The sequence below is a fragment of the Puma concolor genome, chromosome B4, assembly GCF_028749965.1.
Source record: "Puma concolor isolate L17-30 chromosome B4, mPumCon1.1.hap2, whole genome shotgun sequence".
NCBI classification, from domain to species: domain Eukaryota; kingdom Metazoa; phylum Chordata; class Mammalia; order Carnivora; family Felidae; genus Puma; species Puma concolor.
The window spans coordinates 101,872,264-101,889,839 of NC_141673.1; the positions used below are offsets into that span (position 1 = coordinate 101,872,264).

Below are 17,576 nucleotides of genomic sequence, written 5' to 3' on the forward strand. Positions count from 1 at the left end.
CCCTGGCTTCTGTCCTGTGCCCTCTGGTCCTGCCTCTAGAAGACTCTGATTTCCCTACCCAACTGCAAACAAGTCTCCTTTTCCCTGGGATCAGCCAAGCCAAACTTGGAGCTTAGACAAGGAACCTTCCTAGGAAACCACTGGCGACCGGAAACAAAACACAAGCAAGGGCACACAAAGGCATGCACAGGTTTCCTACCCAAAGATGACTGAAGCCAACCCCGGGCCTGGCCACACTGCTTTCCAATGACACAGACATTTGATCCTCTTCTTGAACTTGAGTGGGGAACCCCACCCAAAAGCCCCCTTTGTTCGTTCTTGGGCAATTCCCCTTCCTAGGGCAGGGGCCGGAGCAGACCAATGTAGTCAAGGCTTAGCCATTCCTAGTTGGCTCCAGGCCTTTTCCAGCCCCATCTAGCCTGTGCCCCCACGGAGCCGTACCCCAATGCCTCTGTGTCTTTCATACCTCTACATATTTGCTCAAGCTATTTCCTCGGCCTGGAAGCTTTCCACACCATCTGGAGAACTCCTGTGTATCCCTTAGAACCCTACTCAGACACCTCTACTTCTGTGAAGCCTTCTGCCCTTTCTTGTCTGCCCCAGATTTGCTCACTTCCCTCTCCCCTGGCCTCCCATAGCACAGCATAACGTCTCTTGGGGTGCTGATGTTGCATCATACCTTCTCGTTCACTTGTGTCTGCCTCCCCAGCTAGACTGTGAGCTCCTTGTGGTCAGGGAATGAATCTTGTTCATTTATGTATCCTCAGGGTCTAGCCCAGTGTCCCGCTTGGAGCAAGTAGGCAGGTGCTCAACAAATGTATGTTGCATAAGGAATGTCTGGAGGGCTGTATGGGGGTAGGGAGTGGATGCAAGTCCCTGGGCCCCAGACTTCCATACCTCTTGGCTTCACTATGGAAGGGCCCATTCTTCAGGGGCATTGGCAGAGACAAACTTTGCTGCCAGCTCCTCCATGGGCGTTGCTGAGCACGTGCTAGGTGCCCATCACCAGGTTAGGGTGCAAGAGCGAAGTCATGGTGCTGCTCTCCTTGGGAGACCTACTGGGCAATGCTTGGGATGACTTACCATCATCCACTGTCTGGACTTTCTTGTCCTCCCCAACTTTACTTACTGTCATCAGTAATCCTCCTCTGTGATCACTGAGTGCCACCTTCCATGCAGCTGTAAGATAAAGCCCTCACCTGCCCACCTCCCCATCAACTGTCCTGTAGTGGGGGTGGTGTGGGAGGATGAGACTCAGGCCAGTTTCTTCTGGAACTTCAAAGCCTGCTATGCTGTATTCTCTCATCATTGCAGAGAGAGCAGCAGCAGCAGCAATCCCCCCCGCCACACCGCTTTTAATAAAGGATAAACTGAGGGGTGAGTTGAACCCCAGTTTTGGGAACCCTGGTTCCTTTCTCTAGCATCAGACCTGGCATCCGGAAGTTACTATTCCTCGTCATCTTTGGGGACACTTCCCTTGCTGCCTTGGTCTTACCCCTCTCAGTTACAATCTCCCTGTCCTGCGGTCCATGGGAACCTTGGGGAAAGAGGGGGAGATGGTGAAGGGAGTGGAGAGGTAAGAAAGGTTGTGACCAGGAACTGACGTGAGGACTTCTGACTTCCCTTTCCTGAACTCAAACTGATGGGGGGAAATGGTGGTGTCACAACCACCATTGGTGTCCAATGGTGTCCTCGTCTGAGCCCTCTTGTCTGCTTTCTGCCGCAGCCCAGCCTGGGCCTTGCCCCTCCCCAGGCCCAGCCCCTCTCCTCTGGCAGACTTCATTATGGATGATGGCAATCAGTTCCTCTACCCCCACCACCCACCCCTACTAACCATGCTGGAGTTTCCTTATCTCCATGCCCTATCTGTACGTACCGGTGGACCCCATGGTTTAGGAGTTAGAATTGGTGTCAGAGAAGAAAGGCTTTAGGTTGCCTCCTTTTCCGTCTAGGGCAGGTTAGCAGGTGAAGTGACTTGCCCAAGTTCATGATTCTTACAGACCCAGCTTGGAGCCAGGTCTCCTGCTATGACCCACCATGTCTCCGTGCCACACATGGAGTTGGATGGCAGGGCTGGGGCTAGAACCCACGTCACCTTGACTTGGAATCCAGTGCCTTTGCGATCACTCTGTGCTGCTGTGGGGGTGTGTGCGACATGTGATGGGTAGGGGTCTCTGCTCTTCTGTCTTCATCCATTGCTCTACAAGCTATAACGGCCAATTCCATCATCCCCTAGTCGCCCCTCTGCTATTTCCCCATCTTTCCATTCTCTCCCTCCATTATTTCTTTTTTGCCCTGGAAGGATTATGGCTACATTCTCACCTCCTCCATGAGATTAGTTAGCTTTTCATAATCCTTTTTTTTTTTTTTAAGTTTTTATTTATTTTTGTAGTAATCTCTATACCCAAGGTAGGACTTGAACTCCTGACCTGGAGATCAAGATTTGCATCCTCTTCCTACCGAGCCAGCCAGGCACCCCAGCCCTTCATGTTCTTACAAGCATCCATCCCTCACTATTTGTTTCAACGTTTATTTATTTTTGAGAGACAGAGAAAGACAGACAACGAGCAGGGGAGGGGCAGAGAGAGAGAGGAAGAGACAGAATCTGAAGCAGGCTCCAGGCTCTGAGCTGTCAGCACAGAGGCCAACACAGGGCCATCGGGGCTCTAACTCACAAGCCATGAGATCATGACCTGAGCCGAAGTCAGTTGCTGCACTGACTGAGCCACCCAGGTTCCCCAAACCATTTTTTTAAAAACATAATTTATTGAACAAATTAATATCATATTTTTCAAAATTTAAAGTAAATACACATTTATCCTAAACAATGAAAGAAACTCTCTTTGCACCAGGCTACATATAATGGCTTTGACAACTGACACAGACTATTAAAAATTCCTTGTAACACTAAAAATTAGGACATTAAAGTTATTAATTGTGAATAGTATTAATTGTGCAACTCTTTTTTTTTATTAAAAAATTTTTGTGTTTATTTTTGAGGGAGAGACAGAGAGCTAGCAGGGGAGAGGCAGAGAGAGAGGGAGACACAGAATCTGAAGCAGGCTCCAGGCTCTGAGCTGTCAGCACAGAGCCCAACGTGGGGCTCGAACTCACAAACCGTGAAATCATGACCTGAGCTGAAGTCGGTGTTTGACGGACTGAGCCACTCAGGCGCGACTAATTGTGCAACTCTTAACATTGCTACCACTTATTGAATGCTTCATATATGGTAAGCACTTTTTTCTTCAGAAGCTGGAGGATGGGGTGGAGTGAAATCAGCCAGAGAGAGGTGGGAGGCATCTGAGCTCCACTGTCATCTACAGATGTCCTACTCTTGGGATCAAAAAGGGGAGGCCAGGGAGAGCCAGGGAGTGTGGAGTCTAAGGTGTGGGGTCAGCTGGAAGATCAAGGGGAGAGGGAACCAGGAGCTCTGATTCCAAGTCACAAAGACCTAGGACCTCACCCTCCAGTCTCCCTGCGTTTCTAGCAACCTCAGTAGATGGAGGACCTTGGGCCTGGATGGGGTATAGTGAAGGTCATTGTGCCTATAGGATATTTGGGTGAACGTTGTAGCCTTGTTGTGGGATTCATTTGGGTGAGACCCTGCACAAATGGGGGTGGCATGAAATACCCAGAGTCAGAGTGTGGTGTCTGACTCAAGGGGACGGATAGAAAAGTGGCAATGTGTCTATCATAGCAAAATGGGCCCTTGGACTGAAGTTGGGGCTCGGGGGTTTCAGCTGGTGGTGCAGAGAACATGCCTTGTGTGTCCCCAGGCCTCGGTTTTCTCTGAGACTTCGCCTCAGGTCATGATCTCACGGGTTGTGAGTTTGAGCCCTGTGTCGGGCTCTGTGCTGACAGCTCGGAGCCTGGAGCCTGCTTCGGATTCTGTGTCTCCCTCTCTCTGCCTCTCCCCCACTAGCTCTCTGTCTCTCTCTCAAAATTAAACATAAAAAAATTTTAAATAAAAAAAAGAATCACACGATTAATCTATAAAACAAGGTGCTGCAGCAGATTATGTCTAAGGTCAATTTGGATTGATGTATCAGAGTATTTGGGAAAGGGGGCACTGAGAATATACTGGTAATACCTGATCCAGGTATCTGTGATTTTCACGAATAATGATCTCATCAAGCCTCATGACAGCATTTTCCCATGTAGGTGGGCTAGGCATTGTTACTGTCAATAAAGGAGGCTTGGTGGAGATTTTGCGTTCTTTTTTTTTTTTTTTTTTTTTTTTTTTTTTGCGGCAGAGGCACATCAGCGCCTGGGGGGGTCCCAGCCCGGCAGAGAGTGAATGAGCACCAGATTGGGGGGGGGGGGGGTGGTGTCAGGGCCCCAGTGAGGGCAGAAAACTAGGGTTTGGGTTTACTCCAAGTTTGAGTTTGGGTCGGAGGGGTAAATTCCCAAGAAAGCGAGATTTGGGGTGTCGGTGGAGAACTCTGGGGCTAAGGGAAGAGTTCTTAAGGAACACCAAGTACCTGTCATGGATCATATGCTTACCTGTCCTGTCTCAGTCAGTCCTTACAGTAACCCCATGAGCTAGGTGTTCTCTCTCCATTTCACAAACTGGAAAACAGACCCACAGAGTGTTGGTTATTTGTCCCAGACCACCCAGCTCAAAGGCAGAGGATTCTGAACTGAAACCCAGTGAGTTTGACTCCAAAGCCCTGAATCGTTCCAGTGGTGTTCACGTGGGGAAGGCCGGGTGACTGGGTGAGGAGGGAGGGGCTTATCGCGCCGTGGGGGGTGGGGGGTGGGGGGGTGGGTCGGGAGGGGTCCGATTGGTGGGTTGCGGGCACCAGGCTGCTGGATCCGGGACTCTGGCGCCTCTGACTGAGCTACGAAGGGTTAAAGACCTTCGCCCCCCTCCTCCCGCCTCCTCCTGTCTCCTCCCCCAGGCTCTTCCTGTCCCGAAGTTGCAACACCCCATCTGCCACTCTCCCTTCCCTTCTACCTCCACTCTCCTTTCTGCTTTAGTTTTCTCCCAGTTCTCCGGACTCGGCTCCGGCTCTGGCCTTAGGGGTGTGAGGTCCCTGGGATCAGGCGGTGACCTTCACCCCAAGCCCATCCCGCTCAGCTTCCCTCCCCGGGGTGCGGGCTCTTCTTGGGACCTCCCGACCCCGCGCATCCCGGACTCCGGTCGCCGCCGCCGCCGCCGCCGCCGCCGCCGCCGCCACTGCCTGAGCCCTGATGGGGGAGTGAGAAGCCACAACTGGCCGGACATGGGCCTCCCCACCGTGCCTGGCCTCCTGCAGCCACTGGTAAGACCCCGGACGAGGGCCTAGTGGGCTGGGGGCGGGGGGGAGGAGGGGGGAGGGCGCCGCCCCTCCGGAGTGGGCCCTCGCCCCGGGCCCCGACCTTCGGCCGGCGTGGCCCAACTTCAAACTCGGCCAGAAGTTCGGGTTTCCCATTCTGAGGCCTGCTCTGAGTCGGAGGCAAGGCCGAGGGTGAAAGGGAACCCGAGGACAGCCAAGGAAGTTTGCTGGGCTTTGGGGTGGCCAGGAATGTGGGGGCAGGTGATCCCCGGAGGCGGGGCGCATTTCGGAAGGGTAAGGAAAGGAGTGGAAGAAGGACGTTTCGTCCTCTTGGAGTCCAGATGACTCAGAGTTCTGTCCTCCGGTCAGGTGGCCAGCCGGTGTGTGTGGGGTGGGAGAGGTGAGGCTGCCCGTGGGCTTTGGCTGAACAAACCTTGGCAGGGCATAGGAGTTGGATGCTAGTGAAGGGGGAAACTGAGTCTGGGAATGGAGATGGGCTGGTGGGTAAGTTTGGGATGCTGTGTGTGTGTGCCCGTGTGGAGAGGGGGTATTTGGGAGTGGAGTGGGAACCGGATAGGGACAGGGCAGTGGAGAGCCCCCCAGGGCCAGGACGCCCACCTGCTGGCATTCCCCACTCTCTGCTTCTGGCTCAGCTTCTAGGCAGGTGCCCTCCGTTGGACTGACTCTAGACAGCTGCCAGCGCCTCCACCTGGTCCCAGACCCTGTGGCCAGCCTTCAGCCCCCTCCCCACAGACCCAAACAACAATCTCTTCGTTTCTTCTTCCACAGATCAGTTTGGGGAAGTTAGTAGAAAGTTGTTTTCGTCACTGGAAAATGTCCCTTTCTTGTGCCTCAGCCTTGTTTCAATGTATCCTCCATCTCCCTGCATGTCCTGGAATCAGCCTGTGCGATACCGGGAGCCCCTGTCCCCCACCTAGTAGGGCGGATTTTCCTGGCCTGTGGTTGGCCAGTTTCTCCTGGGTCCCTGCCTGTCTCTGGCCCCCATCTTCCTCACTGTCCTCTCTGGGTCTTGTCCTGTCTCTACTAACCATTTCTTCCTTTTCTGTTGGTTTCCCCAGAAGTCTCCTTTCTGAACCTTTTTCTCTCTGGTGCCTCCCTCTCCCTCTCTTTTCTGCTGGGAGTCCACATCTCCAGACCGTGATTCCCCGTGCAGCACCTCTCTCTCAACCTGAGTTCTTACTCTTATTCTCACTGTCTCACCTCCTGTCTCCCCAGCCTGTCTCATGACTTCTCTCAAGTCTGTCCTTCTCCCAGGCTCCCTCAGCCCCCGTCCGACTGCCTTGTCTTCTCTTCTCTCTTTGGGGGTACATCACTTGGATTCAAATCCTGGCTCCCTCACAGACTAGCTGCCCGAACTTGAGCAGGCTACGTAACCTTTCATGTCTTAGTTTCTTTATCTCTAAAATGGATATAATGATCACTACTTCCTAATGGTGTTTTGAAGATTAAATAGATTGACACACAGTTGACCCTTGAACAAACATGGGTTTGAACTGTGCACGTCCACTTATATGTGGATTTCTTTCCCATTAAATACAGTACTGTAAACATATTTTCTTTTTCTAATTTTCTTACTAACATTTCCTTTTCTCTGGCTTACTTTCTTGTAAGGATGCGGCATATAATACACATAACACACAAAGTATGTGTTCATCAATTGTTGATGTTATCGGTAAGGCTTCCAGTCAACAGTAGGCTATTAGTTAAGTTTTGGGGGGAGTCAAAAGTTATACGTGGATTTGTGATTAAGTGGGGGGATGCTGATGCTCCTAATCTCTGCATTGTTCAAGGGTCTACTGCGTGTTAGATCTTCAAAGTATTAAGTGCTGGGTCTGTGCTAGACATTATTTTAAGTGCTGGGGTGACAGCAGTGAACGAAATCTCTGCCCCCATGGAGTCTACATTCTAGTAGAAGAATAAGGTCTAGCAAATAGAAAGCACTCAGTAAGCGTTAGATTTGTTTTGTTAGTATAGTAGGGATTACTCGGGGGCTCCTGTGCTTGGAAGACAGAGGAGGCCTGAAGAGATAAAGGGAAGTGCCTGGTGGCAGGGGCGGAAGATGGCAAGTGGGAGGTTGGCTGTGAAGGGACCCAAGTTCAGCTTGGAGCTGGAGGGGAAAGAGAAGGAATGAAAGGCCTGAGCTGTTTTCAATTGCTCACCAGTCACTGGGCAATACCGAACGCACCAGAGTATATGTGTGGTTGTGTGTGTGGGAGGTAGTGGAGAAGAATACAGGAGAGAGTGTGGCAAAGCTCCTAGGATTTTGCTGTTCTCAAAGAGCTTGCAGTCTGGGAGCCAAGATGGCTTACAGCAAAAAAATGAGCTCAGAACAGTCTGGGGAGAATATCCACAAAAGCGTTTTGATGTGGTGCCCTGGGACATGGATGGGAGGCAGGACCAGGGAAGGGAATGAGCATCATCCAGCTGCTTTTTCTTGCTTAGCTGGCCTCATCTCTGGTGTCTCTGCCCCAGGAACCCCTCCTGCATAGACTGCAGAGCCTACAATGAATGGATTGTCTCTGACCTGGCTGAGAGCTTGATAGCATGGGTGGCGTGAATTCACTAGGTCCCTAGCAGCTATATGGGACCTGGTGCCCATGTGATACTCCCTAACTCTATGGAATGACTCGAGGAACAGGCATTGGTCAGATGGAATGAGGAAGGGAAATCCTCATAGAAAACTGGATTTGGAGTTGAGATTCAAAGTCACTGACTGGCAGCGTGGCTAGAAAGAAGGGAGACTGGTTTGAGGGAGAGTAGGGGAATGGAGAGGTGGGATTTTGTGTTGGGGATGGTGGTGGCAGGAAGCTGAACACCTTGGCTGGAGATGGAAGGACCATGTTGAGGAACAAGAAGATGTGAGAATGAGAAAATTGGAGGGAGTGGGGGCGGGGATGAAGAGAGACTTTGAATGTAGTCCCAAGTAGAGGAATTCGAGGAATTCATTCATTCATTCATTCATTCATTCATTCAGAAGCAGTTCTCTGAAAGACCCATGGCAGCTGGGAGTGTGTTCAGAATAGCAGTGAGGTACCTCTGCAAATACTCACACAGGGAAGGAGTGACTTGTGTGGAACTGATGTTCAAGGTCAGGCTCTGGAGAAGAAGATTCCCACACATGTGGGTACAAGTTGAAGCATGAACACAGATAAAGTGCGTAGGATGGATTGGAGCAGGAAAGAGGCTGGTGGCTGGGCCATCAGCTGGAAGACAGTTGCAATAATGCGAGCGTGAGGCAACCCATGATTATGGACAGGACTGAGAGATCATGGAAGACGGACTGGCGAGATGAACTGACAGGCTGGATGGCCGCAGGATCGGGACGGGGGACCTTGAGGAGAGAAGGGTGGCAAAGCTCTCACACTGTGGGTGCTGAGAAGTTGGTGGTGTAACATTTGTCTAGACCAAGAGATTGATGAACTAGGTTTGGGGCATGTTGAGGGTCTGGGAACAGCTAAATGAAGTGCGTACCTAACAGACTAGAGCAGGGCTTCTCAAACTCTTATCTGCCTTTGGATCATTCACCAGTGATACTCAAAAGGGAGTGTGCGTGTGTGTGCATGCGTGTGGGAAGGAGTGGGCATAGTTTGACCACTCTCCCCTGGAGATGAGTATGTTCCTTCACGGGAGCCCTGACTCTTCTATTTCCCTCTCTGGGAGTCACTGGCTTCGACTGGAGTGGAAGACAGATGAGTCGTTAGATTGGCCAATCAATGATTATTCTGCTCCTTCCTTTGGTTTTGGGGGCTGGGAAGATACCAAGACCATAAGACACTATCTCTGACCACACACGCTCTTTCTGATCGCTTATCTCATAAGAGTTTATGGTCCTTTCGGGGAGATCATATCTACACGCTCAGGATAATTATATTATAATAAGATCCCAAAGTAGATATAGTTAATCCCTGTTATTGGTCTTCACAGGGGGCTGGGCATCTAATGAGCTCAAGAGGAGGAAGTGGCATTAATGGAGGGCTTCAGCGGAGGGAGGTGGGATCTCAACCGAGCTCTTAGAGGAGAAGCTGTCATAAGCTCCCCGAAGATTGACATTAAAAGAACAAACACATTTTAATTTCGTGAACAAATTAATGCAGGGGAAGGGCACAGCTAGGTCATGAGGTGCCGGGTCAGGGTTAGACCACAGGGTCGCTCTGCTCTCATCCTCTCCGCCCCCTCTGCAGCCCTGGTACAGGAAGTCTCACTTTAAAGTCTCCCCAAGCGGAAGTTGTGGGGGAGTTGGAGGGGTGCTGGGCCACCCCCTCAACTGTCTCTCCCCAGGCACCTCCCAGCTTCCTGCCCTTCCCCTGCTCCAGGCGACAGGTGCAGGCTGGCTAGGGTCTTTGCTCTCAGAGCTCACCTCCTAATTCAGCTGCAAGGTGCAGCTGCTAAGAAGGACACGCTCCCCAGAGCCAGCTGGTGCCGACTGGTGGGGGCCTGAGGCCCTGGCTAGGAGGGGTCAAGAGCAGGCTGGCTGGAGCACTGCTGGGGACTATGAGAGACCTGGGAAATAGTGCTGGCTGTCTTACATCCCTTCTTGCCTGCCTCCTTACTCCTGGAAGTGAGCGTTCAGGGCTCTGGAGTTTTTCCTGTGCTGCCAGTGGACTTGCAGGGAGGGGCTATGGAGACTCAGGACTGGCCTTATTTCCTAAGGATTGTTTGGGGACCCCAGGGAGGTCCCCAAACCCAATCCAACTGGCCAGAATCAGTCAGGCTGTGGGAATGCAGTGAACCCCGGGTGAGAGGGCAGCCTTAGTTTACTTCCTTTTGGAACTGGGGGGTGTCAGGGGCCTCCTGTGAGAATCCAGGGAAAGGGCTGGTCGGTTGGGGACTGGTTGGATGGGGAGGAGGAGCCTGGGTGGGGCCTGGTCTAAAGGAAGGATGCTGAGGGGCGGAGAAAGAGCTGAGTGGCCCCTCAGTGGGGGTGGGTAGTGACCCGCTGGGAGGAAGCCAGGGGTTGAGGAGACTTCCCTTTGGGATGGATTGGGAGAGGGGGCCATTTCCCGAAATATGCGGGCCAAGTGGGACAGGGGTCTGTTGCCGACTCTTTTGAAGGGGAGGGTGGCGGGGGGAGGAAGTGTGCTCCGAGTGGGGGTTGGAAGGAGAGCCTGGCCCACAGGAGAAAGGGCTCAGATGGGGTTCTAATTGCTGGCTGGTCCCTTCAGCCTTCGTGCTGACTCATGACCCTTGAGGAGCTGGGGAAGCTGCTGGTTCTATCTCCCTTCCCCTAGATGCCCTCCCTCCCTGGCCTGAGTCACTGGGCGGAGTTGCTGGGAAAAGATTTCTCTTTCCCGGATCTGACTTAACCCCCAAAGTGCTGGAGACCCAGGGGGATGCTAGGCTTGAGAAAGCCTCTCTCCCTCCCTCCCTCCGTCCTTCCTTGGAAGCTTACTCCTCACAGGCCTGTGGTCCCTGAAAGGCTCCCCACCAATGCTGTGGGGGGTGGGGGGAGGCAGAACTGGAGCCCTCAGTTTTTCTTCCTGACTTTGTCTCTGCCGGTTGGCTTTGCTCCTGCAGGAGGGGGCCCTGCATGGAATTTCAAGTGCCAGTAACCTTGGGTCCTGAGAGCTCTTCGGGGAAAGGAACCACAATTTCAGGATTGGGAAGTTCTTCCTATAGCCACCCTGAATTATTCCTGTGGCCCTGGACGCCCCTGTCTTGTTCAGGGGAGACGGCATGCTGGAGTGGCTCAGGGAGGGGACTGCTCTCTGAGTAGGGGAGCGCAGCCCTGCCTTGGCCGCTGCTCTGTTTCTCAGTGTGGCTTCTGATTGTGGCTGAGGCTCCAGCTTCCAGGCTGCAGTGTCTCCCAGAGGGTGACTCAGGGCAAGCACGACCTGCCTGCCTGCCTACCGGGCTGTGGGCTGCTGTGCTGTCCTGTCTCGGACTGGGGTTTCTGTGATCAGATTAGTCTTTCTCCAATTTTAACATGCTTTGAGGACATCCTCTTATCTTTACATAAAGCAGCTCTTATAGCAGAGGGAAAAAAAAGAAAATCAAGACCCAGGAAAAGCCAGAAAGAGGCTGATTAAGAGATCAAGGAAAAAAGTCTAGGCTGGAGCTCAACACTGACTCCTGGCTTTGCTGTCCCTGGCTCTGAAGCCAGAACTGGGCAAGTGATTCAGCTGCTGAGGGCTTGCCCTGAGGCTGTAAAAGGTGCCTCTCAGAATGCCCCTGTGTGCAAAGGGCATCAGGACTCCAGCCCATCCTCAGCTCCTGACTTGATGGTCACCTGAGCCCGATCACCAGCCTCTGGATACATACATTGTATGTAACCTACATGCCTTTTTCCAATCCTGCCTGGACCTAAACTTTGTCAATCTCCTACCTCATTCCCACCCTGAAACTTTCCCTTTTACTGCCCTCCCCGTTTGCCCTGGCCAACCTGGGGTATTTGTGCAACCTGGTGGAAGGGGATGCAGCATGAGGTCTGAGGGCAGAATCCTGAGTGAGGTTTTGATACAGATTTATAAAGAAACTCTTCCTTTTGCCCACTCCCTACAAATGGTGCCCACAGAAACGTCACTTACTTCCACTCCAATCTGATTTTATTTATTTTTAAAGTTTTATTTATTTATTTGTTTATTTTGAAAAAGAGAGAGATAGCGCAAATAGGGGAGGGGCAGAGAGAGAGGAAGAGAGAATCCCAGCTAAGCGGGCTCCATTGCTGTCAGTGCAGAGCAGATATGGGGCGTGAACCGTGAGATCATGAGCCGAAACCAAGAGTCTAGCTGGATGCTTTAACCAACTGAGCCACCCAGGTGCCCCCTCCAATCTGATTTTATAAACATACCCTTTCTACTGGAATTACGCAATCTGGGAAAGTGCACAGATCTAACTGCTCACCTCTGTGGATGTTTACAAAGTGAACACACTGTGAACATAGCACCCAGAAGGAGAAACACCACTTTAATATCCTTAAGGCTCCTTGTTGGAAGTAAGGGCCCCAATTGAGGTAACCAGTTCCCAATAAAAAAAAAACATTCCTTAAACACCCGCCCTGTGTCCAGCACTGTTAACTGCTATGGGAAAATAAGGATAAAATACAGTCCAGGCCTGGGGTCTACTAGTCTTAACTTGGAGGGACAAAAAAATTAGTACACAGAACAACTAGAGAAGAATTAAGCACTAGATCACATGGGGCCAGCTGTCTAAGCTTAGAGGAAGGATATCCAGTGTGAGCAGGAATGGCCTGGGGGCAATGTTCCACTGAGAAAGGACTTGAGCTGGGAAGGCTTTGAACTTGCTACCTCTAGGGTTCCCACCCTCCCTCTCCTGATAGGATCTCCTCTGTCTGATTCTTCCCCAGGTACTTCTGGCTCTGTTGGTGGAAATATACCCATTAAGGGTTATTGGACTGGTCCCTCACCTCAGGGACCGGGAGAAGAGAGCTATTCCATGTCCCCAAGGAAAATATATTCACCCTCAAGATAATTCCATTTGCTGTACGAAGTGCCACAAAGGTAGGAGAAAGTGGGAACAGTGAATCACCTCAGTTACGGGGTCCTCCTTCTTCCTTTGCTTTTTCCAGATATTCTAGAACTTGGGGATCTCTGACCTCCAGGCTCCTAACTTTGCTGCCTCTTCTGGGCTGGGATTTTCTCCCTTCTTTCCTCTCTTACAGACTTCAGAGGCATGGCCCTGGCTATTCTCTCTAGCATAGGGCTCCTTCCTTGAGCTCCCGCTGCAACCTAACTGATCCCCCATCACAGGGACCTACCTGTACAATGACTGTGCGGGCCCAGGGCTGGACACGGACTGCAGAGAATGTGAAAATGGCACATTTACTGCTTCAGAGAACTACCTCAGACAGTGCCTTAGCTGCTCCAAATGCCGAAAAGGTGAGTCTCAGGAGGTGGCGAGGGCTCTAAATGGAATGTCAGGAGGATGTGTTAGAGCAGTGGGCTCGCCTGTCTGTGTGTGAGGGCAAACACAGGAATGTGCATGCATAATTGAGTGCAGGGGTGTGGGCGTGTGTACAGAGAAAGACACACACGGTGGGGGGGGGGGGTTGTGCTCACACCCTGTCTCCTCCCCCCTCCAGAAATGTACCAGGTGGAGATATCTCCTTGCACAGTGTACCGGGACACCGTGTGTGGCTGCAGGAAGAACCAGTACCGGTATTACTGGAGTGAAACCCATTTCCAGTGCCTAAACTGCAGCCTCTGCCTCAACGGCACGGTGCAGATCTCCTGTGAGCACAGCTCTTCCATAGCCCGGCCCCGCTCCCTGCCCCAGGGTGGGCCCTGTCTCAGGAGAAAGGCCTCTGCCTTTCTGTACCCCAGCCCCCTGACCCCACACTTCCTCTCCTTCCCACTCCCGAAGTCTGTGGGACCATTCTGGCCATCTGCCCCCTGCCCCTCCTAGCTTTCCCTGTGGTCCTTGGTGCGGGGTGCCCCTCCTCTAGCTGTATTGTATCTCTCCCCACAGGCAAGGAGACACAGAATACTGTATGCACCTGCCACGCGGGGTTCTTTCTAAGAGGGAATGAATGCGTCTCTTGTGTTAAGTGAGTATCTCCACTGGCTGCTGGGCACTGGATCGGGTGAGGGGGCTTGGGGTGGGGCGGCGAATGGGGTGGCTGCAGGTGAGAGCCACCAGCAGGGCAAGGGAGACAGCCCAGGATGCTCTGGTTCTTACTGACTGGTTGATTCTTGGTGTCAAAACACCAGACAGTCCTTCTTCCTGCCCTCCCGACCCCCCGCCAGAATTGTTCCTAAAATCTGAAGAAGTCTTTGGGAATAGAGGCTCATACTCCACGGACTTGCAGTTCTTTGAACTTAGACATTTGGATTTTGGGGTGACAGGGTCTACTACATATAGTTCATGGATTCTAGGACGCACATTTTCATGTCTCTGAAATCAGACTGCATCTTACAATTGATGATGTATCATGGTTTAACTGGCAGCTCTGTGTGTGTATGTAGTATGTAAATGATGGTGCTTTTTAGTGATGGCATCTTTGAGGCAGTATGGTATTTCTTCCCCAGTCTCTGTTCAGGCCTCCTCACTTCTTTTGGCTCCACAGGGTCTGTTCTTGCATACTTGCTTGCAAAGAAGGAACTCTGAGGGCTCTACAAGTTCAAATCTCAGCCTAGCCACTTATGTGTGACCTTGGGCAAGTTACTTAACATCTCTGAACCTTAGTTTTCTTACCTTTAAAGTAAGGATAATGACATCTACTTGGCAAAGCTGTACAGCTATAAAGTAACACCAGACTATTTGTTTTCTTTTTCTACTAAGTGTCTTTTCTCCTTCAAAGAGCTTTTACATTCATTCCATGTGGTTCTCACTGTGAGTTTGTGAGGTTGCCTCTTCCTGCGGAGCATTGACCTTCCCAAGTTCCTTCTAGCCCCTCATGGAGTTCTCATTACTCCTGCTGCCCAGTGACAGCTTCCAGCAGGGGGAAGATGTGCTTGTTCTAGAGTGTTCTCTGGCTGCCCCCCAAAATAAGTCTTTTTAAAATTTTCACATGCATGTTTGACCCCTCTTTCCACAAAGTCAGGGATTGTCACTAGCAATGTCATCTCAAGAAAAAGCTCTCCAACCTCTCTTTGCCATGGGATTCTCACAACAGTTCAGTGACAGCCACCATTTATCGAGTGCTTTCTATATGCCAGGCATAATGATCTCACTTCTCAATTCTGACAGGTGGGTAAGGGTCTTACTTTACTGATGAGCAAACTGAGGCTTACAGGTTAAATGACTTGCTTGGAGTCACAGTGCCAGCCAACGAATGGACTGGAATTCACACCCTGCCCCTTACTGCTTTGAATTAGTTCTTTCTACACAGCCTCCTTGAGATTACTTCCAATTCTAAAAGGAAATGATTTTGTGATTGGCTTGCGTTTCATTCCTCTGAGTCAGGAGAGGTTTAATTTCCATTATTTCAAGAGATAGCTAAAATGTTTGGAAAGCAAAGAAATTTCCAACAGTATGGAGTTTTCTTCTTTTTCCTTTTTCCCCTGTCTTCCTCTTGGGGGAGGGCCCCTACGTACCTGTGCGATCTCTTCTTTCAGCTGTAAGAAAAACACAGAGTGTACGAAGTTGTGCGTACCCATCGTGGAAACTGTTAAGGACCCTCAGGACCCAGGTGAGGAGAAATAACCCCTTTCCCATGCTCACCTGCCCTCTCCTAATCCTTGCCCCTCCACCTACCCAGCCAGCCCTGCCCTTCCTGCTTCCCTTCTCCTCTCACCACAATCTGCCTCGCCTCCAGGCACCACAGTGCTGCTGCCTCTCGTGATCTTCTTCGGCATTTGCGTTTTATCCTTCTCCATTGGTTTAATGTGCCGCTACCAACGGCGGAAGTCCAAGCTCTTCTCCATTGGTGAGTGGGGCCCTTGGGAGGGGAAAGCTTGCTGCTGGGGGATGTGGGAGGGGTTGAGTGGGTGAGAGGGATCAGCATGGAGGGAAATGAGGGAGTGTCCCCTTAGCTTGCTGCTGAGGACCCCGCTGGCAGGAGGTGGCCCTGATGGCTTGATGAGAGGTCACAATGCATCAGTAGGTCTCTTGTCCCTGGGGCCACTTTGGCCCTGAAGCATGTCACCACAAGTCCCCAGGGCCAGCCCCGGTATGGGCGCCAGGGCTGAGAGAGGAAGTGAAATTTGTGACGCTTGGTTTCTTTTTTCTCAGTTTGTGGGAAATCAACACCTACAAAAGAGGTAAGATGAAACCAGGAACCTACCCCCAGTCTTTCCCGCTGATTGTCCATTACAATCTTGTAATACCTAAATGACCCTCGGTCACCCTTAATTCCAACCCCCCTCCAGAAATAAAGAAGGTTCGGGCTGTTTGTCCTTTCCTCCACTAACGCTGTGCCTTCTCTCTTTCAGGGAGAGCCTCAGCCCCTGGCCACAGGTCCAGGCTTCAGTCCCATCCCCAGCCCCACCTTTACCCCCAGCCCCACCTTCACTCCCAGCCCCACCTTCACTCCTAGCGACTGGGCTAATTTGAGGGCTGCATCCGTCTCCAGAGAGATGGCTCCACCCTACCAGGGGGCTGGCCCCATCCTCTCCGCGGCTCCAGCCTCCAGCCCCATCTCCACCCCAGTTCAGAAATGGGAGGACAGCACCCACACTCAACGCCCAGGTGAGCTCCTTGCAGGGCCAGGTGGGTGGAGCTCCTGGAGGGCGCGTGCGCGCGAGGGGACGGGCGGAGCCGCCTCCGCGGCCAGAGGCTCACCGCCCGGCTTCCTCGCAGTGGATCCCGCCGACCCGGCGACGCTGTACGCGGTGGTGGACGGCGTGCCCCCGTCGCGCTGGAAGGAGTTCGTGCGGCGGCTGGGGCTGAGCGAGCACGAGATCGAGCGGCTGGAGCTGCAGAACGGGCGCTGCCTGCGCGAGGCGCACTACAGCATGCTGGCGGCCTGGCGGCGACGCACGCCACGACGCGAAGCCACGCTGGAGCTGCTGGGCCGCGTGCTCCGCGACATGGACCTGCTCGGCTGCCTGGAGGACATCGAGGAGGCGCTGTGCGCCCCGGCCTCCCTGTCGCCCCCGCCCCGCCTCCTCCGGTGAGGCCACGCCCCGCCCCGTGAGGGGCCTGCTCTGAGGACCGCTGCCTACAGGCGGGGCGGCCCAGAAGGACGGTGCGAGGTGCCCTCCGGATCCCCTCTTTCTGGACAAGGGACACGAAGGGGCAGGCAGGAGCTGGCAGCCACCTACTTGGTGCTACTCCCTCAGTGTACACAGAATTTTCTCCGTTTTCGGAGCACTGCCGGAGGGTCAGCCTTGTGTGTGACAGATGTGTGCGTGTGATCCTGAGAGAGGCTGAGTGTGCCAGGGGCCCCAGCTTGTGGTTGTAGAGATGAGGGGCGCCATGCCTCATCACCCACTTTGGGTTTGGAAAACCCAGCAACGCAGCTTCGGGGCCTCTGGGTGATCCCTGGGCCCTTGTCACAGTAGATAAGCAATCTTTTTTATCAATTATGTTACACTAATAGAAACTGGGCACGCCTCTGCCCCCTGCCTGGACAAGCACAGGGTGAGCTGACCTGTCCGAAGGCAGGGGCAGGCACAGAACAATGGGGCGGCCAGCAGGAGCTGTGGACTTTTGTAAATACACTAAAACTCTGGAATTAAAGCTCTGCTCCTGGACGGGGTGGTCCTTCTGAGTGGTGGGTGTGGGAGGCTGGGGCAGAGACTGCGATCCTGATGGGGGTGGGCTGGGAAAAGCCCTGAGCTTGGGCCAGGTACCCCACCACCATGATACCAGCTGACAAAGGAGCAGCCTGTGCTCACTCTCTGACCCCTTCCTCATCAGGTTCTCTTTCTTCCCACCCTTATCTAGTAATGACCAGGC

The 17,576-nt window shown here is 52.6% G+C and overlaps 1 protein-coding gene and 1 long non-coding RNA gene across 4 annotated transcripts in view; both read left to right on the forward strand.

Moving 5' to 3' along the window:
* LOC147579373 (uncharacterized) overlaps positions 1 to 17,576 on the forward strand; it is a 270,292-nt gene that overhangs the window by 84,830 nt on the left and 167,886 nt on the right. The gene's annotated exons all lie outside the window — the stretch shown is intronic.
* On the forward strand, positions 4,790 to 17,371 carry TNFRSF1A (TNF receptor superfamily member 1A). Of its 3 annotated transcripts, XM_086714255.1 has the most exons (9): positions 4,790 to 5,264; positions 12,583 to 12,736; positions 12,986 to 13,114; positions 13,318 to 13,467; positions 13,704 to 13,782; positions 15,293 to 15,366; positions 15,493 to 15,603; positions 15,909 to 15,937; positions 16,109 to 17,371. In XM_086714255.1, the coding sequence occupies exons 1-9, from the start codon at positions 5,226 to 5,228 to the stop codon at positions 16,790 to 16,792; spliced, it is 1,449 nt and encodes a 482-aa protein (XP_086570381.1). In that variant the 5' UTR covers positions 4,790 to 5,225; the 3' UTR covers positions 16,793 to 17,371. The 3 variants fall into 3 exon arrangements, with proteins under 3 accessions (XP_086570381.1, XP_086570382.1, XP_086570383.1); XM_086714256.1 differs by lacking the exon at positions 4,790 to 5,264 and having other exon boundaries at positions 12,598 to 12,736; positions 13,318 to 13,393; XM_086714257.1 differs by lacking the exon at positions 4,790 to 5,264 and having other exon boundaries at positions 12,611 to 12,736; positions 12,898 to 13,114; positions 13,318 to 13,393.